The sequence below is a fragment of the Mus caroli genome, unplaced genomic scaffold (genome assembly GCF_978045245.1).
Source record: "Mus caroli unplaced genomic scaffold, Mus_caroli_1 scaffold_4, whole genome shotgun sequence".
Classification (NCBI taxonomy): domain Eukaryota; kingdom Metazoa; phylum Chordata; class Mammalia; order Rodentia; family Muridae; genus Mus; species Mus caroli.
In genome coordinates, this window is record NW_028227259.1 from 1,379,768 (window position 1) to 1,403,798 (window position 24,031).

The following is a 24,031-nucleotide window of genomic DNA, read 5'->3' on the forward strand; positions in this document are numbered from 1 at the left end:
AGCCAGAAGCAAAGAGATCTAGTGTCTGTGGCAGGTTCAGTTCAGACATCTGGCAAGTTGAAACTTGAATGGTAATTAAAGGGCCATTTCTTAGGAACAAGCCAAAGATGTCAGAAACCACAGAAAAGAGAAGAGATGGAGAGGAGTAAATGATTCTGGAGAGTCAAAGCAGGCACAATGAGCTAAAAGAACGATACAAGGGCAGGGCAGCATGGTGTTCTGCTTCTCTGTAAGTCAGAGGAAGAGCCTTGAGTCCATAGGGACCCAACAGAAGCCGTGAGGCAGGAGGTGGGTGCAGAACCAGGAGAGCTGGAGGGCCGGATGCTTTCTCCTGGAGAGGCCCCTTGCATTTAAAGGATCGGATATTGTCATTGGTTAGTCACATAATATTGTATGTTAACATTATATGTTATTTTACACAGCCTTTGAAAAACTTTGGGCTATCTGATGATTATGGCATCAAGAAACATCTGGTGTGTGAGAAGAAACTTTCTCTTTGATTTAAGAGGCTGGATGCTTCAGTATTCAGCAGAAGTTTTCCTCAAGTGGATTTCATTCAGGCCGTTTAGTGTGGAATGCGACAGTAAGGACAAGGAGTCTTTAGACGAGGAGAAGGAGGACCTGCTGAACAACTTAGTCACCATGGGCGTTGATATCGACATGGCAAGGAGGTGACAGCCTGGAGTTTTTAACAAGGCTGTTACGAATGAGCAGGAGCTGAAGATGTTCCTTCTGTCCAAGGGAGCTAGTGACAAAGTGATTGGTAGCATCATATCAAGATATCCACGAGCTATAACACGCACTCCCGAAAGTCTTTCAAAACGGTGGCATCTATGGAGAAAGATTATGGCATCAGACCTTGAAATTGTAAATATTTTGGAGCGTTCTCCTGAATCCTTTTTTCGATCTAATAACAATCTAAACTTAGAGAATAATATAAAGTTCCTTTGCTCTGTTGGGTTGACTCATAAATGCCTCTGCCGACTGTTGACCAATGCTCCCAGAACCTTCTCCAACAGTCTGAATTTGAATAAGCAAATGGTTGAATTTTTGCAGGAGACTGGTATGTCCTTAGGTCACAATGATCCCAGAGATTTTGTCAGGAAGATAATTTCTAAAAATCCTTCCATCTTAATTCAGAGCACCAAACGTGTGAAAACTTGTGGCCTCCCTTCCCCCAGCCTGGAACCTGCTTGCTCAAGGGTGGAGCTTCCTGCTCATTCGTCCTGCCATGCCTACTGCTGGAACCTGCCTTTGCTGCCTGGAGGCACACACGTGTTCGTCCTGCTACTGGACCCTGAGTTACTTGGTGGGAAATTGGGTTCCCTCCCCCTTCCTTTATAACTGAGTGTCTGAAAATAGTAAAATTGAGCTTTGATCAGAATGTTGTCTTAGCTCCATTCTTTCTTCCGCCCCGTCTAGATTCCTCTCTTTTCAGCGAACTGCCATTCTCAGTTGAACCGTTCGTGTTGTGGATTGCGGGCAGGCCGCAACAGTTGGCGCCCGAACAGGGACCTGAAGAATGGCAGAGGGATGCTAAGAGAAATGACTGCTGTGTGGAGCTCCACAGAAAGGAAAGGATCTTCGTATCGGAGCATCGGAGCAACGGACAGGTACACATGCTAGCGCTAGCCTAAAATTTCAGTTTTGTAAAGTGTTGCTGAGGATGCGGTAGGATACAAATCAAGTTTGAATCAGTGCTAACCCAACACTGTTTCTGCTTGGGTCAGCAGCTCGTTAATCGGAACTAGATACGGAGACAGGCGGTGTGCCGCAGCTTTTTAGAAAGCTGCTTAGGTGGAAGAAGGAAGGGTTTAAAGTCATGGATCAGGCGGTTGTTTTTAGTTTTCAGGAGTTGTTTCAGGCCAGAGGAGTAAGGCTTGAAGTACAATTAGTAAAAAATTTTTTAGATAAGATAGATAGCTGTTGTCCATGGTTCAAGAAAGAAGAAACGATAGATTGTGGAACCTGGGAGAAAGTTGGTGAGGCCTTGAATATCGCTCAGACAGATAATTTTACCCTAGGTCTCTGGGCGCTTGTAAATGATGCTATAAAAGATGCAACTTCTCCAGGGCTAAATTGCCCTCAGGCGGAGCTTGTGGTATCTCAGGAGGAGTGCCTATCAGAGAAGGCCTCCTCAGAAAAAGATCTTCTTAACTCAAAAATTGATAAATGTGGAAACTCTGATGATGGACTGAATTTTAACAAAAATCACTCAGATAGAGGAATTGCCCATTACCTTAATGAGAATTGGTCCTCTTGCGAATCTCCCGCTTCACCTATAGTCACCACTTCGGGAGGTGCTACTCATAGGGACACACGGCTAAGCGAGTTAGAGTTTGAGATTAAGCTTCAGAGGCTGAGTCTCTTAAGATATTTCTAGTTTAGATAATGATTAATGTGGTTCCTATCCTAAATAGTAAAATTTAAGATAAGATATAAAGCAATGCCTCTTTATTAAAGCGTTAAAGCTTGCTTTAATAGGTATTCATAGGTATTAATTGATATCCAAACTTCGTAATATGATAGTAATGCTTCTAATATTGATTTTAACAGTGATAAATTGTTTTAAACATAGGTTTTGCTTTCCCAAAGTTGTAGATATTATCCTAACCTTGCACAAAAACTTAAAAATTATGGTTAAAACTGCCATTGTTCCATTGACTGCAGCTTGCAGTTTGATTGCAAATTTAAGATTAATGCTCAGATTAAAAAGTATTTTACCTTTGAGTCAATACAGGGCTCTGGGCAGCCCCAGAGCGGCTTGTGGCCCTTTCTTTTGTTTTGCAAACAATGCCTAAAAAAGTTTTTCCCTGTGTTCAAGAAAATTTCTTTTTAACAGTGTTACAGATCTATTCAGATGTTTAAAATAATGCTTAAATTCAAAGATTTTTGCTTCTAGTAAACTGGTAATCACTAGAAAATTTTGCCTCTACGTATGGCTAATATAGCTTTACATTATGTAAGAAAAATGTTTATTGTTTCTGCTTCTTTACAAGAAGCCAAAGTTTTAATCTTTCAGTATATATTGTTTCCTAGGTGGAAAGTATTTTATTAACTAATGCTTCTCAAGGGAAGTTTACCTTAAATTCTTGCTCTCACCCAAAAGATTCAGAGACAGTATCCTTTTATTATTTAGTGTTTTAGTTTACTACAAAAGGTTTTACAAAAAATAAAGAAAGCTTTTATAATTGTTGTTAATTGGTAATTAAAAATTAGTTGTGCCCAAGACAATTCTTCGGCCAGAAAAAACATTATTGTAAAGTCATTTTTCTCATCCTCCCAGCCAATCGTTGGCCCACGTGGGCCCAACTAGCTGCTGTGGGGCAAAGTCTTAAGACACACAGTTGCCCCTGTTCCCAACACAAATAATCTGGTTGTGTGCTGTAGATGGTGTTTTAAAATGCTGAACAATCAAACCTTAATTTATATATTAATAGTCAATGCTATATCTCTGAGCTCATAATTACTTAAAATTGTTCGTCCCTCAGATACTATTTATTCTCAAATTTACAATTGCTTATACATATTTCTAGTTAATAAATAAATAAATTATGCACGTGTGACTCTTAATAACTTTTCAAGCTTTCTAGTTACAACCGTTCCTTAAAAAAAGAAAAAAATGATTGAAAGTGCAATTAGTCACTGCCCCTTTACAGCCAAATATTTAAATGTTTTGTCCAACAAGTTATTAATTCAAAAGTTTAGATATTGTAAAATTTTAAACTTTAACCTCTTAAAAGACAAAAGAGAAAAATTGTATCCCCATATATACTATTTAGTGCATTTACATGCACACTATTTAAAACATACCTTTATTTTCAAAATTTGAGATTAAAATGTCAAATTTAATAAATCCTTTTTAGTATTTTAAAAGGGTCTACTTATTGGCTTATAGATTGATCCTAAAACAGCTACCTTATTAGGAAAGGGAAAAACAGGTTCTCTCCACAGAACTCTACAGAAGCATATTGGTAATTCGTGTGCTGAGCTGACAGGTAAGTTAACTCAGTGTCCTGATTAAAAGGACTAAAAGATTAAATTCATGTTTTAGATCCATCCTTGCTTGTCATTTTTCCAGTTTAGACTGAAAGAGGAAAATTACTGAAGACCTGAACTCTTCAACTCAGAGTCCTACCCCTCCCAGCTGGAGATTGTTCCCGGAACACTCCTGAACTCTTCACCCGAGAGTACATTCCTGAACTCTTCACCCCAGAGTCCAACCCCTCCCAACTGAAGACTGTTCCAAGAACATTTTTTTAGATAAAGGCTTCCTGGAACAACCCCAAGAACATTTTTGAGATAAGGGCCTCCTGGTACAACCCCAGAATGTTCCAATAGATCGGGTACATTGCCAAAATATAGGACACGACCCCTTGGTTACGGAAAGCCCCTTGGCAAAACCCTTGGCAAAACCCCTTAGTTACGCAAACTTGTACTTTTCCTACCCTGCTCCCGCCTTGGCTTTTTCCTATATAAGCCTGTGAAAAATTTGGGTCGTGGTTGATTCTCCTCTACACCATGCTTGGTGTATGAGTTTCGACCCCAGAGCTCTGCTTCATGTGCTTACTCGTTGTGCCTTTATTAAATCTTCCTTCCTATACTCTGAGTTCGGTCTCAGTGTCTTCTTGGGTTCGCGGCTGTCCCGAGACTTGAGTGAGGGTCTCCCTTCGGGGGTCTTTCAAGACTAGCTTCTAGCCTTTTAACCTTATGGCAATAGTACATCAGAGACTGTATATTCAGACTTAGTAAAATTAGTCATTTAATAGAGTCATAATGATTTTTCACTCTTCTTCAGTGTGACCAGCCATTCTAACTCAATCTTAGACTGGTCTAATATTCAGTTCAATTATTAGAGATTCCTATATTCTAAATTACCTAGCAAAGTTAATTCAGAGCATTTCCCCCAAGGTCACCAAAGGCTCATCTTGCCTTCACCTTATTTGTCCTAAACTTTTTGCAAACTGACATTAAAGGTCAGTCTGCAGCGGAACGCCACTGGCACCCAGTTACTTCTAATTCTTATGCATTGGTAAAATGGAAGGACGCCCTGACTAATAAATGGAAGGGTCTGAATCCAGTTCTAATCTGGGGAAGAGGCTCGGTTTGTGTTTTTTCACGAGATGAAGATGGAGCACGGTGGCTACCAGAGAGATTAATTCGTCAGGTAAACACAGATTCTGTCTCTTCTCGTAAGTATCATTCTAAAGACTAAAATTCCTCTTGTGCTTAGAATTCAGCTGGGAGTGGAAGCTCCCAGAAACTGTTTTCCTCTGAGCCAATTCCCCTACAAGAGGCCGGAGATTAGCTTTAGTTTTACAATTTGCATCTAAATAAAGTACCTTGACTTCTCCAAACAGAAAATTTACAGTGCTACTCTCTCATTGTTTAGATTTCTTTCTTTTCTCAAGCAAGTCAATCCACATTCTCCGGTTCTCCTCCCCTAAGAGCAAACAAGTGGTACTGCTAATCTCCCTTCCAAGGACATCCCAGCACGTGGCTTTCAGCCTGAGATAGGATTTAGATTTACCAGGAGAGCTAGGGAAGTAGAAATTTCATATATTTACAGAAATTAGTTCTTATTTTGATAGAGATGGGCTTAGTCCCTTAGCTGGCCTCTGGCTTTTCACCCTTGCTGTTACTGCAAGGTGTCCTTGGTTCCTCAGGCTTGGGAATAACAGGGATGAAGAGGAAAGACCTTCAGCTCCTATTTTAACCAAAATTAATGGTGTTAATACTGACATAATTCTTGTCTAGGCCTTGCTAAATCTGAGGTTGACAAGTCTCATATAGAGACCGCGCATAGCTCAGAACTGTGATACTGATTCATAATCATATGAATACAGTATGGGTACCGCTTGGCGCAGGAGATTACTGTGGAGGGAAGGTCCAGCTTGACCGTTTCTGAGTTCCCTGTGCGACACACCTGATTTGAAAGAGGTTGGTATCTGATTCCAGCTAAAAACCAAAAATACCTAAGGCTCTGCCTCCCCTCCCCAAAAGATACCAAGAGCCACAGATGTGAGTTGTTATAAAGCTCATGGGAGGAATCAGGACCCAAGTCAAGGTTAAAGGCCCACTCATCTATGGATGAAAAAAATCATTTGATCACCTCTGTTAAGCATTGCCTATTTAAACTTAATTAATAGGGGGGAGAGAGGTTGGAGACCTTACTGTCGAAAGGGCAAGCCCTTCACTGCCTCCCACCCAAATAAAAAAAGCCAACTGGCCTTGTACTAAAGAGCTGGTCTTACCCCTTCTCCCTGTTTCCCCGCCTGTCACCCAAAATTGCGGAGGATTATCAGCTCAGTGTTATTCTAAATTTGTTTAGTTAAACTCAGCCAGGGTTCCAACGCCCTACTTAAAATGCAAACAGGTAGTTACCTATTCAGCACTAATTAGCATTATAAAGTCAGAGCCTATTCTGTTAGTGGTTTACTAGGATAATAAAGACAGTCTTAGCCAAATACAGTTTACCATTAGAAAAGTTAGGGAATCCCACGGAAACAGGTTTTTTCTTTAGCCCTAAGAACTCAGGCAGAACTATTGAACATAAATAATTTTTCTGCCTCAGTCCAGCCCCTTTTTTATGTTTGTTTGTTTGTTTTGTTAACTAATGGGAGGAGATGTGGCCTCCCTTCCCCCAGCCTGGAACCTGCTTGCTCAAGGGTGGAGCTTCCTGCTCATTCGTCCTGCCACGCCTACTGCTGGAACCTGCCTTTGCTGCCTGGAGGCACGTTCGTCCTGCTACTGGATCCTGAGTTACTTGGCGGGAAATTGGGTTCCCTCCCCCTTCCTTTATAACTGAGTGTCTGAAAATAGTAAAATTGAGCTTTGATCAGAATGTTGTCTTAGCTCCATTCTTTCTTCCGCCCCGTCTAGATTCCTCTCTTTTCAGCGAACTGCCATTCTCAGTTGAACCGTTCGTGTTGTGGACTGCGGGCAGGCCGCAACAAAAACTAACATTGAATTTTTACAATCAACTTTCAACTTAAACAAAGAGGACCTGCTGCTTCTGATATGTGGGCCAGGAGCTAGAATCTTAGACCTTTCCAATGACTGTACCAAAAAAAATTACACAAACATAAGAGAGAGGCTGCTTTCTCTTGGATGCACTGAGGAGGAGGTTCAGAGGTTTGTTCTAAGCTATCTGAATATGGTCTTCTTGTCAGAGAAAAAGTTTAATGATAAAATAGACTGCCTTATAGAAGAAAAAAATCAGTGCTTCACAAATAATTGAAAATCCGAGGGTTTTAGACTCTAGCATAAATACTTTAAAAACTCGCATCCGAGAGTTGTCCCATGCTGGGTATGACTTGAGCACATCCAGCATTGCTCTGCTGTCCTGGAGTCAGAGAAGATATGAAGCTAAACTGAAGAGATTAGGTGGCTAGGACAGTGCAGGAGGAGTCGCAGGCAATCGGACAGGTGTGGCACTGGTTCCAGTTTGGACTTTTCAAACAGGAGAGTTTTGTTTTTGTTTTTGTTTTTTAATTATTTTTTTTATTTAAAAATTTTAAATAAAAATTTTAAAATATTTAAGATTACATTTATTTTGTATGTATTTTGTGTGTATGTACATGTGCTTATGTGTGTGCATGCCGAGGCACAAGTGAAGGTTGAAGAGAGCTTTTAGGAGTTGGATCTCTTTCTGCTGAGTGGGTTCCAGGGACCAACTTAGTCATGAGGCCTGGAAGCAAAGTGTTTTTATCCATTGAACCTCTTGCTGGCGTAAGAGTTTTGACTTTCACTGCAGACACATGTATAGTGATTCTGTGGATACTTTGTTTTATAGCACATAAGAACTCACAGTTAGTGTGCTCACATATAGTTCTAGCTACCCCTTCTTATTTTAAGTTAACATAACAGCCCATTAGATGGTGTAGGCTTTAGCTGTTCTGTAGCAGCAGCAGCAGCGGTTCCTCATTTCTACAGTAGAACAGTGTAGGAAGATTTGACAGAATGTGCCTTGCAGTTTCTGTTTTCATTTTAGCAGTAGATTTGGGTGGGAGTGCGGCTTCCTCAGCATGTGGAAGGCCTGGGTCAGATGCCCAGCTCATGAAGGCTGATGGTTATATGTGTTCTGCCTCTTCTCATTTTCAACCCCAAGATTTTCTCTTATTTCAATATGCTAGCCAATTGTAGTTCAATTTCAGAGTGTAATGCCAGTAAAAATAGTAAAATGTGAGTTTCCATTGTTTTACAGTTTACATTTGAATAACCAGTATCCTCCCCTGACAGAATTAACCTTGGGTTGGTATATTCTGATTTCTTTTATACAGGGGTAACCTAGAAGGTAAAATAATGACTGCCCAAAGATGTTAGTATGTTAGTTGTGGGAAGCATTAGAATTTGGTAATTGGCACATTGGTATTAAATTTAAATGTGGTTAAGAATCTCAGCTCTTGTAAGCCTGAGGAGGAAGTATTTCAAGCAGCCTTGTTTACAGTCTTGAGACTGTCTCAAAAATGCCTATTTTTAAAGTCTTAAGAAAGATTATCCTGAATTATTTGGGTGGACTACCTACAATCATATGGTCATTAAAAATGGAAGAAGGAAGTAGAAGAGGTGAGAGGGTGCTGTGTAAGACAGACTTGTCTGCTGTTTCCGGCTTTTGTAAAGGAAGAGCCACAGGTGAAGGATGGAGGTGGCCTATACACAGTGAAAAGGGCACAGCAGCACTCTCCACTTAGCCCCAGGAGACAGGTATCCAACCTCTGCCCTGTAGCACCACAAGAAAACATTGTGTTCTCTGAAGATTGTACCTGGGCTAGCAGAGATGGTGTGACATCAATAGTTTTAAGTGCCTAAGGTTATCTAGAACAGACATAAGTATAACATACCATCTTTGGGGTTTTAGAGACATGGTGGGGGACGAATGGATAGTGACTGTCAAGCAAGATTAACTTTTTAAATAATAGGCTTTGAGTACAATCAAAACAAATATTGGTAGATGTGTATTCATATCCCAGAGTTTATTTTTTATTTTAAATGGAGCACTCAATATTGCTAAACTGCTTAAGCCTCTGCCTTTCCTTACTTACCCTTAACAACCTGCACTTAAGTCACACCATGACATAGGTTAGGCCAGGGCTTCAGAGTCTGTTTCTACTTAAAACCCTTCTTTACACCAGACAGTGGTGGCACACACCTTTAATCCCAGCACTTGGGAGACAAGGATAGGCGGATTTCTGAGTTCAAGGCCAGCCTGGTCTACAGAGTGAGTTCCAGGACAGCCAGGGCTACACAGAGAAACCCTGTCTCGAAAAAAAACAACAAAAAACCAAAAACCAAAAAAAAACCCCTTCTTTACTTGAGAAATTTGTATATAACCCTATATATGTATATAAATTAAGCATATAAATAAAACATTTACTGATATGAATCATAAAACTTTATTTTGAAAGCATTCTTTACATATACATTTCCCATTTATTAATGATTAAAAGCAAATTTGCATACTCTGGATGGAACTGATTACCTTCGAAATCAATGAGCTCTTGGCTGTTTGGTGATGGAGAACTCAGAGCATATTCGATGCCTTTTAAGGTTGATTTTCTAATTGCCAGTACTATAGATAGATGTATAAAACAACTAAAGTATGTTTAAGGCCATTGCAGAAGCTGTTAGAGGTTCTGTCTCATTCTTAGCTAAAATTAATTTGAGGACTTTTAAAAACTGAAATTCAAGTCAGGAACTCAGCGTTTTTAAAACTCAAACATTCTAAGAAAGGAGAGTCCCAACGCTCCTCTAATGTAACGCTTGCTGAAGAGTTACAGTCGGAAAATACTAAAAGCCGTAACTATTATATTTTCACGAGAGCAGAAAACCTTAGGAACATTGAAACACTGCAATTCGTAACGTACAGTAGCGTCCAGCTGAGGCGTTGCCGGTCAGCGGTGGTCATTGACTTTGTATGATGGAACTGGAAGCACAAAGTGAACACTGCGTGCCTTCAGGACCAAGCCCCTGAAGCGCAGTTGTCACGCGGGTGAGCACTGCCAGAATTTGTTACATATTTGATTTTGAATTACTTTTTTGTTTCAAAAATTCACACGGTATCCATAGTATCCATGTGAGACTCCCATGCGACCCGCAGTGGAAGAAGCTGAGGATCAGACGGCAGGTACAATACCTGCAGGTTTTCATTTTCATACTGAAGAGTGTAAGGAGCCGCCTTCACATTTGCCATTACAAGATGGCGCTGATGGCACTGACACCCGTGTTCTAAGTAGTAAACAAGCAAGCTGCGCATGTGCCGGGGTAGCTTTCCACGACATGTGCTCTGCCTTTCCCGTGACGACAACTCCGGCTGATGGGCTACAGCCAATCAGGGAGTGACACGTCCGAGGCAGAGGACAGTCCTCCATAAAAGGGAGGGGGCTCCGCCATCTCTCTCTCTCTCTGGCTCTCTCTCTGGCTCTCTTCTCCATTGGCTCCTGATGGGGTAAGCAATAAAGTTTGTGCTGCAGAAGATTCCGGTTGCCCTGAGCGTGTTCTTACCAGGGGAACACAAAAGCGGCGGGCAATAAATGGTTCTGGAACCCGCGAGCTACTGCATCACGGAGAAGGAGCGGTTAATGAAGTGTTCCCGGAAACAGACTGTTGAGAAGGATCCGGTGTGGGTTCAGAACTCTAAAGCTGGGGAACTGTGGTTAATGAAGTGTTCCCGGAAACAGACTGTTGAGAAGGATCCGACGTAGATTCAGAACTCTTCAGCTGGGGAACGGATGCGCATTCGTTACAGCTTTACAAGGTATGTCTGGTCTTGAACTTTCTCTAGTGTTAAAAGCCCTTTTATTTCTTTTCATATGTCAACAAGCAGTTAAGACAGGGTGGAGAATTCTGGACAAAATTCAAGACAGTCTATCAGAAGTAAAGCGGGGAGAGAGAGCAGGAAAAAAGAGAAAGCATGGCGCGCAAAATAAGTATACAGGCCTTTCCACGGGTCTTGAACCCGAGGAAAAGTTAATGTCAGGGAAGAATACCTGGGGAGAGACTAGAAGGAAAGAGGAGAAAAAACAAAGGAAAGAAAAGTTAATGTCAGGGAAAAATACCTGGGGAGAGATTAGAAAGAAAGAGGAGAAAAGAGACGAGTTTAAAGAGCCAGTTCTTAGTAGCTGTGAATCAGATAAAGAAATTAGCCCTTCTGAGGAAACAGACTTGGAGGAGGGAGCAGCTCGTTATGAGAGAGAAATTCGAGCTTTTAAGTCAAGAAAAAAGCCAAAAGCGGCTGGCAAAGGCCAGCTTGCTGCTTGGCCTCAGGGCAGTCGGCTTTAGGGTCATAGTGCACCTCCGCCCTATGCGGAGCCCCCGCCCTGCGTAGTACATCAGCCCTGCGCAGAGAGGCAGTGCGCAGACTCGTTCATTCCAAGAGAGGAACAAAGGAAGATGCAACAGGCATTTCCGGTCTTTGAAGGAGCCGAGGGTGGGCGTGTTCACGCTCCGGTAGATTATACACAGATTAAAGAGCTTGCTGAATCGGTCCGTAAATATGGAGCCAATGCTAATTTTACTTTGGTGCAGTTAGACAGGCTTGCCGGCATGGCACTAACTCCTGCCGACTGGCAAATGATTGCAAAAGCCGCTCTCCCCAATATGGGCAAATATACAGAATGGAGAGTTCTATGGCAAGAGGCTGCACAAATGCAAGCCCAAGCAAACGCTGCTGCTTTGACTCCAGAGCAGAGAGATTGGACTTTTGACAGGTTCAAACCTTGGCAGCCACATCTAATGATTGGGCAGTTTTAGTTACCTCCTTTTCAGGACAAATAGATAACCATTATCCAAAACATCCAATTTTACAGTTCGCCCAAAATCAATCTGTTGTGTTTCCACAAATAACAGTAAGAAACCCACTTAAAAATGGGATTGTGGTATATACTGATGGATCAAAAACTGGCATAGGTACCTATGTGGCTAGTGGTAAAGTAGTATCCAAACAATATAATGAAAATTCACCTCAAGTGGTAAAATGTTTAGTGGTTTTAGAAGTTTTAAAAACCTTTTTAGAACCCCTCAATTTTTTAGAAGTGGCTGGAGTGATTAAGCCTTCCAGTAAAGTTGCCAATATTTTTCAGCAGATACAATTAGTTTTGTTATCTAGAAGATTTCCTGTTTATATTACTCATGTTAGAGCCCATTCAGGCCTACCTGGCCCCATGGCTCTGGGGAATGATTTGGCAGATAAAGCCACTAAAGTGGTGGCTGCTGCCCTAACATCCCCGATAGAGGCTGCAAGAAATTTTCATAACAATTTTCATGTGACGGCTGAAACATTACGCCGCCGTTTCTCCTTGACGAGAAAAGAAGCCCGTGACATTGTTACTCAATGTCAAAGCTGCTGTGAGTTCTTGCCAGTTCCTCATGTGGGAATTAACCCACGCGGTATTCGACCTCTACAGGTCTGGCAAATGGATGTTACACATGTTTCTTCCTTTGGAAAACTTCAATATCTCCATGTGTCCATTGACACATGCTCTGGCATCATGTTTGCCTCTCCTTTAACTGGAGAAAAGGCCTCACATGTGATTCAACATTGCCTTGAGGCATGGAGTGCTTGGGGAAAACCCAAACTACTTAAGACTGATAATGGACCAGCTTATACATCTCAAAAATTCCAACAGTTCTGCCGTCAGATGGACGTGACCCACCTGACTGGACTTCCATCTAATAAAACAGAAAGGGGGAGTCGAGGAGGCTCTACCCCGAGTACCAAGAGTGTCTGTGTCTACAGCACTTTTTACACTCAATTTTTTAAATCTTGATTCTCATGGCCATACCGCGGCTGAACGACATTGTTCAGAGCCAGATAGGCCCAAAGAGATGGTTAAATGGAAAGATGTTTTAAATAACAAATGGAAAGGCCCGGATCCTATTTTGATAAGATCCAGGGGAGCTGTTTGTGTTTTTCCACAGAATGAAGACAACCCATTTTGGATACCAGAAAGACTCACCCGAAAAATCCAGACTGACCAAGGGAATACTGATGTCCCTCGTCTTGGTGATGTCCAGTGCGACAACAACAAAGGGAAAGCAGCATTGGGAGATACAGAATTGGACGGCTAAATTTGAACAGACCCTTTGAAAATTGAGACTTGCCCCACGCACTTGGACCTGTCCCTGACCTAAGGACTATCTTTCCAACATTTTCCTTCTTTAAAGAATGGGTGGGGGTGGAATTATTTGGAGCTGTTCTTTGCTGTGGATTAGTGTTGCTTCTTTGATTGGTCTGTAAGCTTAAGGCCCAAACTAGGAGAGACATGGTGATTACTTCCCAGGTGCTTGCAGCACTAGAACATGGTGCTTCCCCTGATATATGGTTATCTATGCTTAAGCAATAGGTCGCTGGCCACTCAGCTCTTGCACCCCACGAGGCTAGTCTCATTGCACGGGATAGAGTGAGTGTGCTTCAGCAGCCCGAGAGAGTTGCACGGCTAAGCACTGCAGTAGAAGGGCTCTGTGGCATATATGAGCCTATTCTAGGGAGACATGTCATCTTTCAAGAAGGTTGAGTGTCCAAGTGTCCTTCCCCCAGGAAAAACGACACGGGAGCGGACCAAGACCCCTTTGGGTGATGAGCCTGGGAGGAGGTTTTGTGTAAAGCCCCTATTTTACACACTGGGGATTTGACCTCTATCTCCACTCTCATTAATATGGGTGGCCTATTGCTCTTATATAAAAGAAAAGGGGGAGATGTAAGGAGTCGCCTTCACATTTGCCATTACAAGATGGCGCTGATGGCACTGACACCCGTGTTCTAAGTAGTAAACAAGCAAGCTGCGCATGTGCCGGGGTAGCTTTCCACGCCATGTGCTCTGCCTTTCCCGTGATGACAACTCCGGCTGATGGGCTGCAGCCAATCAGGGAGTGACACGTCCGAGGCGGAGGACAGTCCTCCATAAAAGGGAGGGGGCTCCGCCATCTCGCTCTCTCTCTGGCTCTCTTCTCCACTGGCTCCTGATGGGGTAAGCAATAAAGTTTGTGCTGCAGAAGATTCCGGTTGCCCTGAGCGTGTTCTTACCAGGGGAACACAAAAGCGGCGGGCAATAGAAGAGCTTTTGGCACATCACTAGGAGCAGTAACGGGAATGTACCAAGTAGCTTGTACTGTACCAAGCAAGCAATGCAGGCCTGCTTTGCCCTCCCTAGTCCAGGAGGCATACAGACGACTTTGCCCCGTCTGCTCTCCTGAGAACGTTGGCCTGTGGCGAACCAGTGTTTCTTCATTAGGAAACGAAATGGGATCCCATTCTCGGTCTTTTTCTATGAGTAGAATATGAGCCCCTGGTTGGAGACATTGCCTTCTTTTTGCTTCCCTGCTGGGTCACCTTACCATGTGAATATTAACTCGAATGTCTCTAAGTGACTCATGTACTTAGGACTACCTCATGCCACTTGGAGCACTGTATGTGACTGTATCTCGCAGACCTGCTCAGCCTCTTCCAAGTGCTTGCTGTTTTGATGGAAGAGCGATGCCTACACTTCACGTGAGCACAGCATCCATGGTTTGAGCGTCATGGGATAAACTTCACTTAAAGTTCAGTTTAGTGTGTGAGCCCCTGGTTAAAAAAAAAAATAATAATTATAGAAATTATGGATCACTGATAAATAGACTGATAAAACATTAAAATTTTGTCCTAATCATCCTGTGATTACGTGTGTATAGAACTTGATGAGCTGTAGGAGAACTGTAGACAGCAGACTGGCCATACAGCTTTCTAAAGGCAGATACCGGCAAGTCTGGTTGATGATTCAAACTGAAGGAACCTTCCATAGATATGAAGAGGTTAAAAAACAAAAAAAAAAAAACAAGGTTGTTTTACCTATAGGATCTGTTAGCCTCAAGCTGGAGGAAAAGAAATTAATATTCTTATATACAACTTTATTTTTTTAGTTTAATAGCTGCTTGTTGCTTTTTAACAAATTCCATTTCTTTTATTTACTTTATAAGTACATTATCTGCATGTACACTTGTCTGCCAGTAGAGGGCAACAAATCACATTATAGATGGTCTTGAGCCTCCATGTGGTTAGTGGGAATTGAATTCTGGACCTCTGGAAGAACAGCCAGTGCTCTTCTTAACTGCTGAACCATCTCTCGGGACCCCAAATACCATTTCTTCATTGGACAGTTCTGAAATGATATAATTTATAAATCTTCTTTTACATTGTTTTCACCTTGACTTTTAAATACCTGTTATGCCATCTTAAGGTCTCAAAATATACACCACTGTGTTCCAGAAATAACAAGGAAGTTATGCCCATGACAACTCAATAATATGGCTGTCTAAACAAGATCCAGACAATGACAAAGCCCCTTGATGTGCCAGCATGGATGGGGGGAGATCTTATGGGGCCCCACCCGTAGAGGAAGAGCTACAGGCAGTTACTGACTGTTGAAAGAGAGAATTAGTCTTCCACAGAGATGAACCCGTAAATGGTTATTCAATGCCAAGAGGTCAGCTCTAAAAACATACATGCAAGAAACACTACACAGACTCAGTATGCTGTAGTAATGGACTACTCACATACATATGTAACAATAATAGTTAAAGAAAAGGAAGCCATGAATTTGAGAGGGAGTGAGCATGCGAAGAACTGGAGAGGAGAGAAAGGGGAGAAAATGTCAGGATATTTTAATTAAATAAGAAATTTAAAAAGGTACATAGCACTGTCTTTGTACTTACTTAGTACAATTTCCAGATTGTCCACCCTTATTTAACCTGAACATTTAAAACTATGGCATTTATTGTGTGCCTGTATACAAAACTCAACAAGGACTGATGTGTTTCTTGAATCATTGTAGGTAATCTGACCTTTATTAGCCTTTTAATCCTTTGAGGAGATTATGTTTAAAACAACAACAACAACAACAAAGGTTCCAGTTGTTACATATGAAGTGAAGGAATCAAGTTTTGTTGTGAAAACAAATGTTTTTTTTTTTTTTGTAAAGTAGGCCCATTATAAATACATTTTGACCTCTATATTATTCTGAAGACATAGAAAGTAAGAATCCTTGTGCTTTTGGGCTATGCCATGCCATTTCTGACAGTGACTTTGATGACTTACATATATAGCTATGAGTGATTAGTAAACAACCCTACACAGGAGGATTGGATGTGAGGGGAAATGACCAAGTTGGAACTGAGAGTGAAGCATCTGCCTTGCAAAGCACCCCATGCTCAAACATGACCTATATAGATGGAGTTAACACAGTTGAATTGAGCAATGTCTCCATGCTCTGTCTACTCCATGCTCTCATTGAGCTGAACGTTGGTTTACACTCTCCCTGACAAGTGAAGGTTTGTCAGTGGACTGGAATAGACCAGTCACTCACCTAGAAGGCTCCATCCCCTCATGCTTTGTGCTCTGTAAGCTGGAATTAGCAGCTCCTCAGGTAAATGTGGCCATGTGCTCCCCGGCTCCTTTATGTTCTTCCTAGAGTCATCCAGCAAGGGATGACTTAGTGATGGCTTGATCACCTAGGACCTTTAAAATACTTTGACACATACCCCTGCTTTCCTTTCCCGGTCTGATACAGATGCCCTCTGAGTTTTAGTTGAATTATTCCCCAAACAATGATGTAGTAAGTTGAAAATGCAAATAATTGACCTTAACTTAGTGGACCCATGGTTGTATAGTATATGGTGCTAAGTGATCCTGGCTTGCTGCTGTTGTGAGCATCCTATAGCACACATTGTTAGCCTGGGATAAGATCAAGATGCAGACGTCAGGGCCTGGTTTCTGCTGAATGTGTATCACTATTGTATCATCATAAGCGTGAAAATCTTAAGTTAAACCATTGTACCTTGGGGATCATTTGTACTTATGGAATCACCACACTCTGGCACAGCACCATAGCTGAAGATGTTAGGAGCCTAGAAGAGTTCAGAGGTAGCTTCGATAGCTTTTACTTGTAAAAATTCCATTCTTTCCCTGATTTCAAAATAACCACATGACTATAAAAATTTGGAAATACAGAAAAATATACACATAAAAGTATTGATAATCTCAGTGCCCAGCAAAAAAAAACAAAAACAAAAAAACAAAAAACCCCAAAACACTTGTTAACATGGAGGCATACAGCTCTCTAGCTCTTTTATGAAATAATATGTTACATGAAGACAATACATACAAACAATTTTATTGCCAAATTTAATTTAAAATGTGAACACATTTGTTAAGTATCAATTCTGCACCATGGTGTTGAACAGTGTTCTTAGGAATTGTGTTTTAAGAGTTGTTTTATTGCAAGGAACCCACAAATAAAGACCGCACACAGCTAGAGTACTGCAGCCACTGGAAACCAACACTTGCTCACCCCCAACTCTGTGCACCTCAGTGACGTTCTCTAGTGTTCTATGGTCCTGCTGAAGCTGTGGGGCCTCACTTAGAACTTCATACTTTCATGTTCAGTTGCATCTTATGTACTTATCTACCATCAAAAGAAAAAAGTCCATGGTAGTTGAAACTAGAAAAACAGTTAACTTTAAGTCCTCTTCTATGACTTCATCTGCCTTCCATTCTTCCGGATCATCTGACATCTCTTTCCTGTTTCCTCTTTAAATGTTACAATATACGCACACACACATTTTTTTACACATAGATCTGTATACATCCATTTTCCTACAAACTGTGTGATTTCGTTTTCTTTCACATTGAATAAATTTCGACTTTATGTCTGTATCACAAGCTTATCACTACCCATTAATCTGTTGATGAACAGCTAGAATTTTATTTGTCCATTTGCTTTAAAACAAGAGGACCCCTTACTCACTGCTGATGGGAATGAAAACTAAGAAAGCTATCATGGAAATCAGGTTGCAGATTCCTCAAGAAATTAAAAATAGAACTAACAGGCTTCAATCACTTCATGCCTGGCACACACCTGGAAGACTTCACGCCCTAGCAGAGACACATACACCCCAATGCCATTGCTGCTTTAGTCGCTATAGCAAGGAAATGGAACCCAATTGACAAATGTTTTAAATTTAGTTTTAGAAACATGTGATGATCGTTTATCTACACCACACACTACTATCATCTGCTTTTAGGTACGTTTGAAACTCGAGAACACTGAACCACAGTGGTTGGGGGTTAGACCTGGCCTCCCAGGAAGCCCAGCCTGAGCTCAGGAAGTCAGCACACACCGTGCAGTTATTCTCTAGGCTTGTCTAGGAATCCCATCTTGTTTCTGCTCATCTTGATGGAAGGAGGGAGACTGCTCAGGAGCAAGGAAGGAACCAGTGAGAGTGGGAAAGGAGAGAGGGTAGTGGGGGATGAATATGGTCACAGTGCATTGTGAACCTGTACAAAACTGACAGACATGAAAAATACACAAAGAAAGAAAAATCAATACATTATCAATACAGTGCAGTGGTGCTGGACAATGGTAATCCTCATGCTTATCCTACAAACACTTTACCCACTGAGCCATTTCCCCAGCCAGTATGTAGGACTTTTAAAATGTGTTTTCTAGGTATCTGTCAAGAATGGTGTCTTCTAGGTATCTGTCAAGAATGGTGAAAGGGCTGAGATTTGTAGCATAATAAAGTAGCCTGCCAAAGATGTTGGCAGGAAATATGAGGACCCTGGGTCAGAAACTGAGAACTGTTCATTATTCACAAGGGTAATTATAGTTGGAGAATTAGGATCTGTATTAGTTCCCTGAATCCAACGTCCTCCAGGGCAATGTGAAGAGGGCCAGGTAATATTTGTTCATATAGTGTAGTTCACTGCTTGGAGAACCCCTAAGCTTAGGAAACCTGTACCTTTCGTAATGGCCAGTTAGCTTGCTTGTACTTTGACATTCCAGAGGGAGATACTACATCTTCTTAGGCTGTTTACTGAGCCCTGGAAAAATAAAGGAACAAATGATATTAATGTTTTATCTTGTAAGGTATGCACAGACTTGAGATATCCTATCCATAGGGAATAATTTTGACAATGGTGTTTCCACACTGACTTGGTATGTTTCTCTGTTGGGGACTTTAACTAATACAAACAGGTCTTAAATCCATTCGATACATCTCATACAAATCCATACATCTCAACAGAAACCAAAAAAGCAATCTAGTTTTGGTCTCATCTATGGACTTAACTCATCAGACAAGTCCCGTATATCATTGCTAGATCTACCTTTAACACAAATTACCTTTCTTTTTCAATTTTTGTATTGAAGTTCCCATTATCACACAGCAGTAATTATTAAGTCATAATAAGATTAATTGTTTATTTCTATTTAAAATATTTTTCATCATGTCTATTCATTGTACATGGTACTGTGTTACGTGAGGACATTTTCATCCAAGCATATACTGTATTTTCAGATTCTCCTTCCCCTCCCATAGTCCCCTTCACTCTCCTAGATGGTTTAGCTTCTAGGGTCATGTTATATATACATACACTATTTTGTTCTTCTATATAAAATCTTTGTCCTACTCTGGTGATATCCATTTTCTTGAAAATGATATAATTTTCTTTCTTATGGCTGAAAAATTGTCAGCACATAATACATCTTCTTTACTCAAGTGTCTGCTGTTGGACACATAGGTTGGTCCATGTCATTCCTTGGGTATTGGGATTGGTGCTGCAGTACACATCGCTGTGCATTGTTATTTGGAGAATTTTAGGTAACCACCCAGGAATGGTAATACCTAGGTCATGTGGCCGATTTTTAATGTTTTGGGGAACTTCAATGTCAGTCCCCACAGTGGTCGCATTGGTTTACACTCCCACCTGCAGTAAGAAAGTCCCTTGTGTCCATCTCCTCACCAGCATTCACTGTCACTTTAATGTATTTATTACTTTTGCTAATGATTGACACTCTGGCTAGAGTGAGATGGAACCTAGGATTCATTCGTTTGTTTGTCTGTTTTTGAGACAAGGTCTCATGTTTCCCCAGGGTGGGCTTTAACATTCTCTGTAGCAATAGGTGACCTTGAACTTTTTACCATCTTGCCTCTAACATCCCAAATTTTGGGATTATAGGCATGTGCCACAACACTTGATTTATGTGGTGTTGGGGATTGAATTCAGTGCTTTGAATATGCCAATATTTAAATATTAAATATAAATATTCAATATCAACTGAGGTACATCTCTAATCCTTGCATGAAGTTTTTAATTTGCATTTCTCTGATTGTTAGTGAGGTTGGATGCTTTTCCATGTGTTTATCGGTCATTTGTATTTTATCTTATGGAGACTGTTCATTTTATTAGCCCATTTATTACATTGCTCAATTTATTTAGCATTTTTTTGTTCTTTGTAGACTCTAGAAATTATTACTCTGCCAGATATTTAGTGATACCAATTCTATTTCCTCCTAGGTTGTCTCTTCATTTGACTGTTGTATTTCATCCTAGGCTGTCTCTTCATTTGACTGTTCCCTTCGCTGTGCAGAAGCTCTTCCTTTCTGAGAGCCTGACTCACTCAAGGCTTTCTCAGAGGCTCTGATGAAAGGACAAAAGGAACATAGTTCTGTGTCTTAGCCCAGGGTCAGACTTTGGGTCAGACCAGTCTAGGGATGGTGGCCAGGATCTTGGAGGAGTTATGGTTATGCTTCCTAAGACGTTAGCTTTTCCTCCTGAGGAGACAGGCTGCTGTGTTCTTGGTCTATGGTGCTCTTGAGATGCCCGTGTTCACTCTGTGCAACATTGCTTGATTAGCTTCCTGCTGACTTTGTCTCATTGTGTGATAGTTTTATGCTGACCTATTTCTTCCCTGGAAGTAGTATATAAGATGCTGTACTGCTTTTTTTAAATAAATATTTTGTATAGGATGTATTTCCTATATTTTTAATTGATTGTTTGTGAAGTTCACATCCTGCACCCCAACACCACTCATTTCCCAACCTCAGTCATATGTGCCCTCCACCCTTGTAATCTCCCCCTAAAGAAAGTAGAAGAGAGAAGTCTCAGTGTGGAAGATGCCATGTGTTCCAGTGTGTCACACAGTGTGCCCTTTTGCCCAAACAGCTTTACTTGCAAATGTTTCATTACATGACTTGCTTGTCCGGTTTGAGATCTCTGGATTCTACTGCACCATCACTGGATCCTCACCTGGACTCCTCTGGGATATCCTGCTGTTGCCTGCATCATGGAGATACTGTAGCTTTGGTCCTACAGGACTGGCCCCTTCATATAGCCTGGAAGCTCATAGATGGGGTAGGTCCTGGGGTGGGCCAACTCAAAGTTTTGGATCTGGATGCTAGCTGAGTGGTCAGCCAACCAGGGGGGACAAGGGAGTTGAATGTGGTGGTTTGAGTAAGAGTGGCCGCTCTAGTGTCATATATTTGAATGCTAGGTCACTATTTGAGAAGGATTAGATTAGGGGGTGTGGCTTCTTGGAGGAAGTGTGTCACTCAGGGTGGGTTTTAAGGTTTCAAAAGCTCATGCCAGTCCCAGTTCCTCTGCCCCCTGCCTGAAGATCAAGACGTAGCTCTTGTCTACTCTCCAGCACCATGAGTACCACCATGCTGTCCACCATGGTGAAAATGGACTAAGTCTCTGAAATTGTAAACAAGCTCCCAATGACATGCTTTCTTTTATAAGAGTTACTTGGTCATGGTGTCTCTTCACAGCAATAGAGTAGTGGCTAAGACCATTAAATAGTAACTATCACCAATGCTTCTTAGACCATTCCATAAAATAGATAAGGACAAAGTTCTACAAAACATCATTGCATGAATCAATATTACCTTCATATCAAAACCAGATAAGCACACTCAATAAAAGAAAGAAAGAAAAAGGAAGAAGAAAAAAGGAAGAAAGTATTATAGTCTATTCATGTCTCAACAATTAAGAACATTTGCTAGTCTTGTAGAGAACATGTGTTTGGTTCCCAACATCTACATTGAAATGCTCATAACTGTCTGTAATTACAGCTTTGAGGATCTGATGCTCTCTTATGGTCTTAGTGGACACCTGCACTCATGTGGACACACACACGTGCACATGCACACACACATGCACACGCGCGCACACACACATGCACACGCGCACACACACACACTTCATTTGTTGAGTGCTTCTGGGTTAGGGATGAGGACATGTGTCCACTTTTTTCAGCTCCAGGGCCCCATGGGGTTAGACCTGTGTAAGCCCTGTACATGCTGCCTCAACCTCTGGAAGTTCATATGTGCATGATCTTGTTGATTTAGAGGACCTTGTTTCTTTGATGTCCTCCATCCCCTCTGGCTTTTATTGTGTTTTAGCTTATACTTTGTGTTGTTTAAAAATTACTGTATAGTCTGTATGGAAGTGTGAGTATGGGTATGTGGCCAGAAGTCATCCTTGGGCATTGTTCCTCAGGAGCATCTACTTGGTTTGTTTTTTGTTGTTAGTTTGGTTTACTTTTGCTTTGTTTTGAAACAGGATCCCTGGCTGAAACTATTTACCATTTAGGTTAGGATGGACATTGAGATAGCCTCCAGGGATCTGCCTGTCTTCATTCCCTCCGTCCCCCAGTGCTGGGATATTATAAACACATGCTGTTATTCTTCTCTTTTTATGTGGCTTCTAGGGATCAAACTCAGGGCCTTGTGCTTGGCAGTAAGCACTATTAACTGAGCTATCTCCCCAGCCTTGATTTATTTTTTAATATTCTCTTTATAACCATAAATTATTTGTAGCCATAAATTCATATAATAACTTTCTCTGAGAATGATGCCATAATTTCTTCACCTATAAATTGTTATAATAGCCTATTTCACTGACTTGTGAGAATTTGTTAAAATAATCTATATTAATCATTTATTGACCTGCTTAGAGTGTGGTGAGCTTGCTTAAATGTTGACTTTAAAACAGAAAAGAAGGTTGAAAAGAAAACTGGGATCATAAAATTCTCATCTACTCGACCTGGTGTGTTCTCTGTGGGAGCCCCTCACATCCAGACTCAGTTCCTATATCCCATAGCCTTTTTTGTTTCTTTTTCCATTAAATTTATTCACTTTATATCTCAATCACTGCCCTCCTCCTCCTGATCCTCCTCTTACATTTTCCCTACCCCCATTCCCCTTCCTCTTCTTCTCTGAGAAAGTGGAGGCCCCTCCTGGGTATTCCCCACACTTTGGCACATCAGTTCTCTGCAGGGTTAGGTGCATCCTCTCTCACTGAGGGCAGACAAGGCAGCCCAGTTAGGGGGACAGGATCCACAGACAGGCACAGGCTGTAGAGAGAGTCCCACACCAGTGGTTGGGGAATCCACATGAACACTGAGCTGCACATCTATTACACATGTCTGGGGGCCCTAGGTCCAGCCAGTGGATGCTCTTTGGTTGGTGTTTCATTCTCTGAGAGCCCCCAAAGGGTCCAGGTTAGTTGATTCTGTTGGTCTTCCTGTGGAGTTCCTATCCCTTCTGGGGCTCTCACTCCTTCCCCCAACTCTCTCATAAGACTCCCCGAGCTCTGTCCAATGTTTGGCTTGGGGGTCTCTGCTTCTGTTTCAGTCACATTCTGGGTGGAGCCTCTTGGAGGACAGTTATACAAGGCCCCTGACTGCAAGCATAACAGAATGTCATTAATACTGTCAGGGATTGGTACTTGTCCTTGCGATGGGTCTGATGTTGGATTAGTTATTGGCTAGCTATTCCCTTAGTCTTTGCTCCATCTTTGTCCCTGCATTTCTTGAAGAAAGGACAAATTTTTGTTCAAAAGTTTTATGGGTGGGTTGGTGTCTTATCTCTCCACTGGTGGGGGGTGGGGAGGAGGCGTCCTATCTGGCTACAGGAGGTGGCCACTTCAGGTTCTATATACCAACTGCTAGAAGTTTCAGCTAAAGTAACCCCCTATAGACTTCTGAAAGCATCCCCAATCCCAGGTTTCTGGCATGTCCTAGAGATGCCCCTCCCCTTCCTTCCAGCTGCCAATTTCCATTCACTCTTCTGGCCCTCTGGCCCTTTCTTCTGACTCCGCAAACTTGATCCTGAACACCCCCTCTTTCCCATTCCTATACCCTCTCCCACCTAATTCCCTCCATCTGCCGTCTATGAATATTTTGTTCCCTTTCTAAGTGAGTCTCAAGCACCTTCA

General features: G+C 41.6%; 1 protein-coding gene across 1 annotated transcript; it reads left to right on the forward strand.

The window, feature by feature from the left end:
• The first annotated feature begins 355 nt into the window (after positions 1-355).
• On the forward strand, positions 356-7,425 carry LOC110294105 (transcription termination factor 1b, mitochondrial). The gene is given in 3 exon segments (XM_085836406.1): positions 356-1,152; positions 6,947-7,213; positions 7,215-7,425. Coding segments are annotated over 3 exon segments (1,206 nt in total). The 5' UTR covers positions 356-393; the 3' UTR covers positions 7,395-7,425.
• Positions 7,426-24,031: the final 16,606 nt, after the last annotated feature.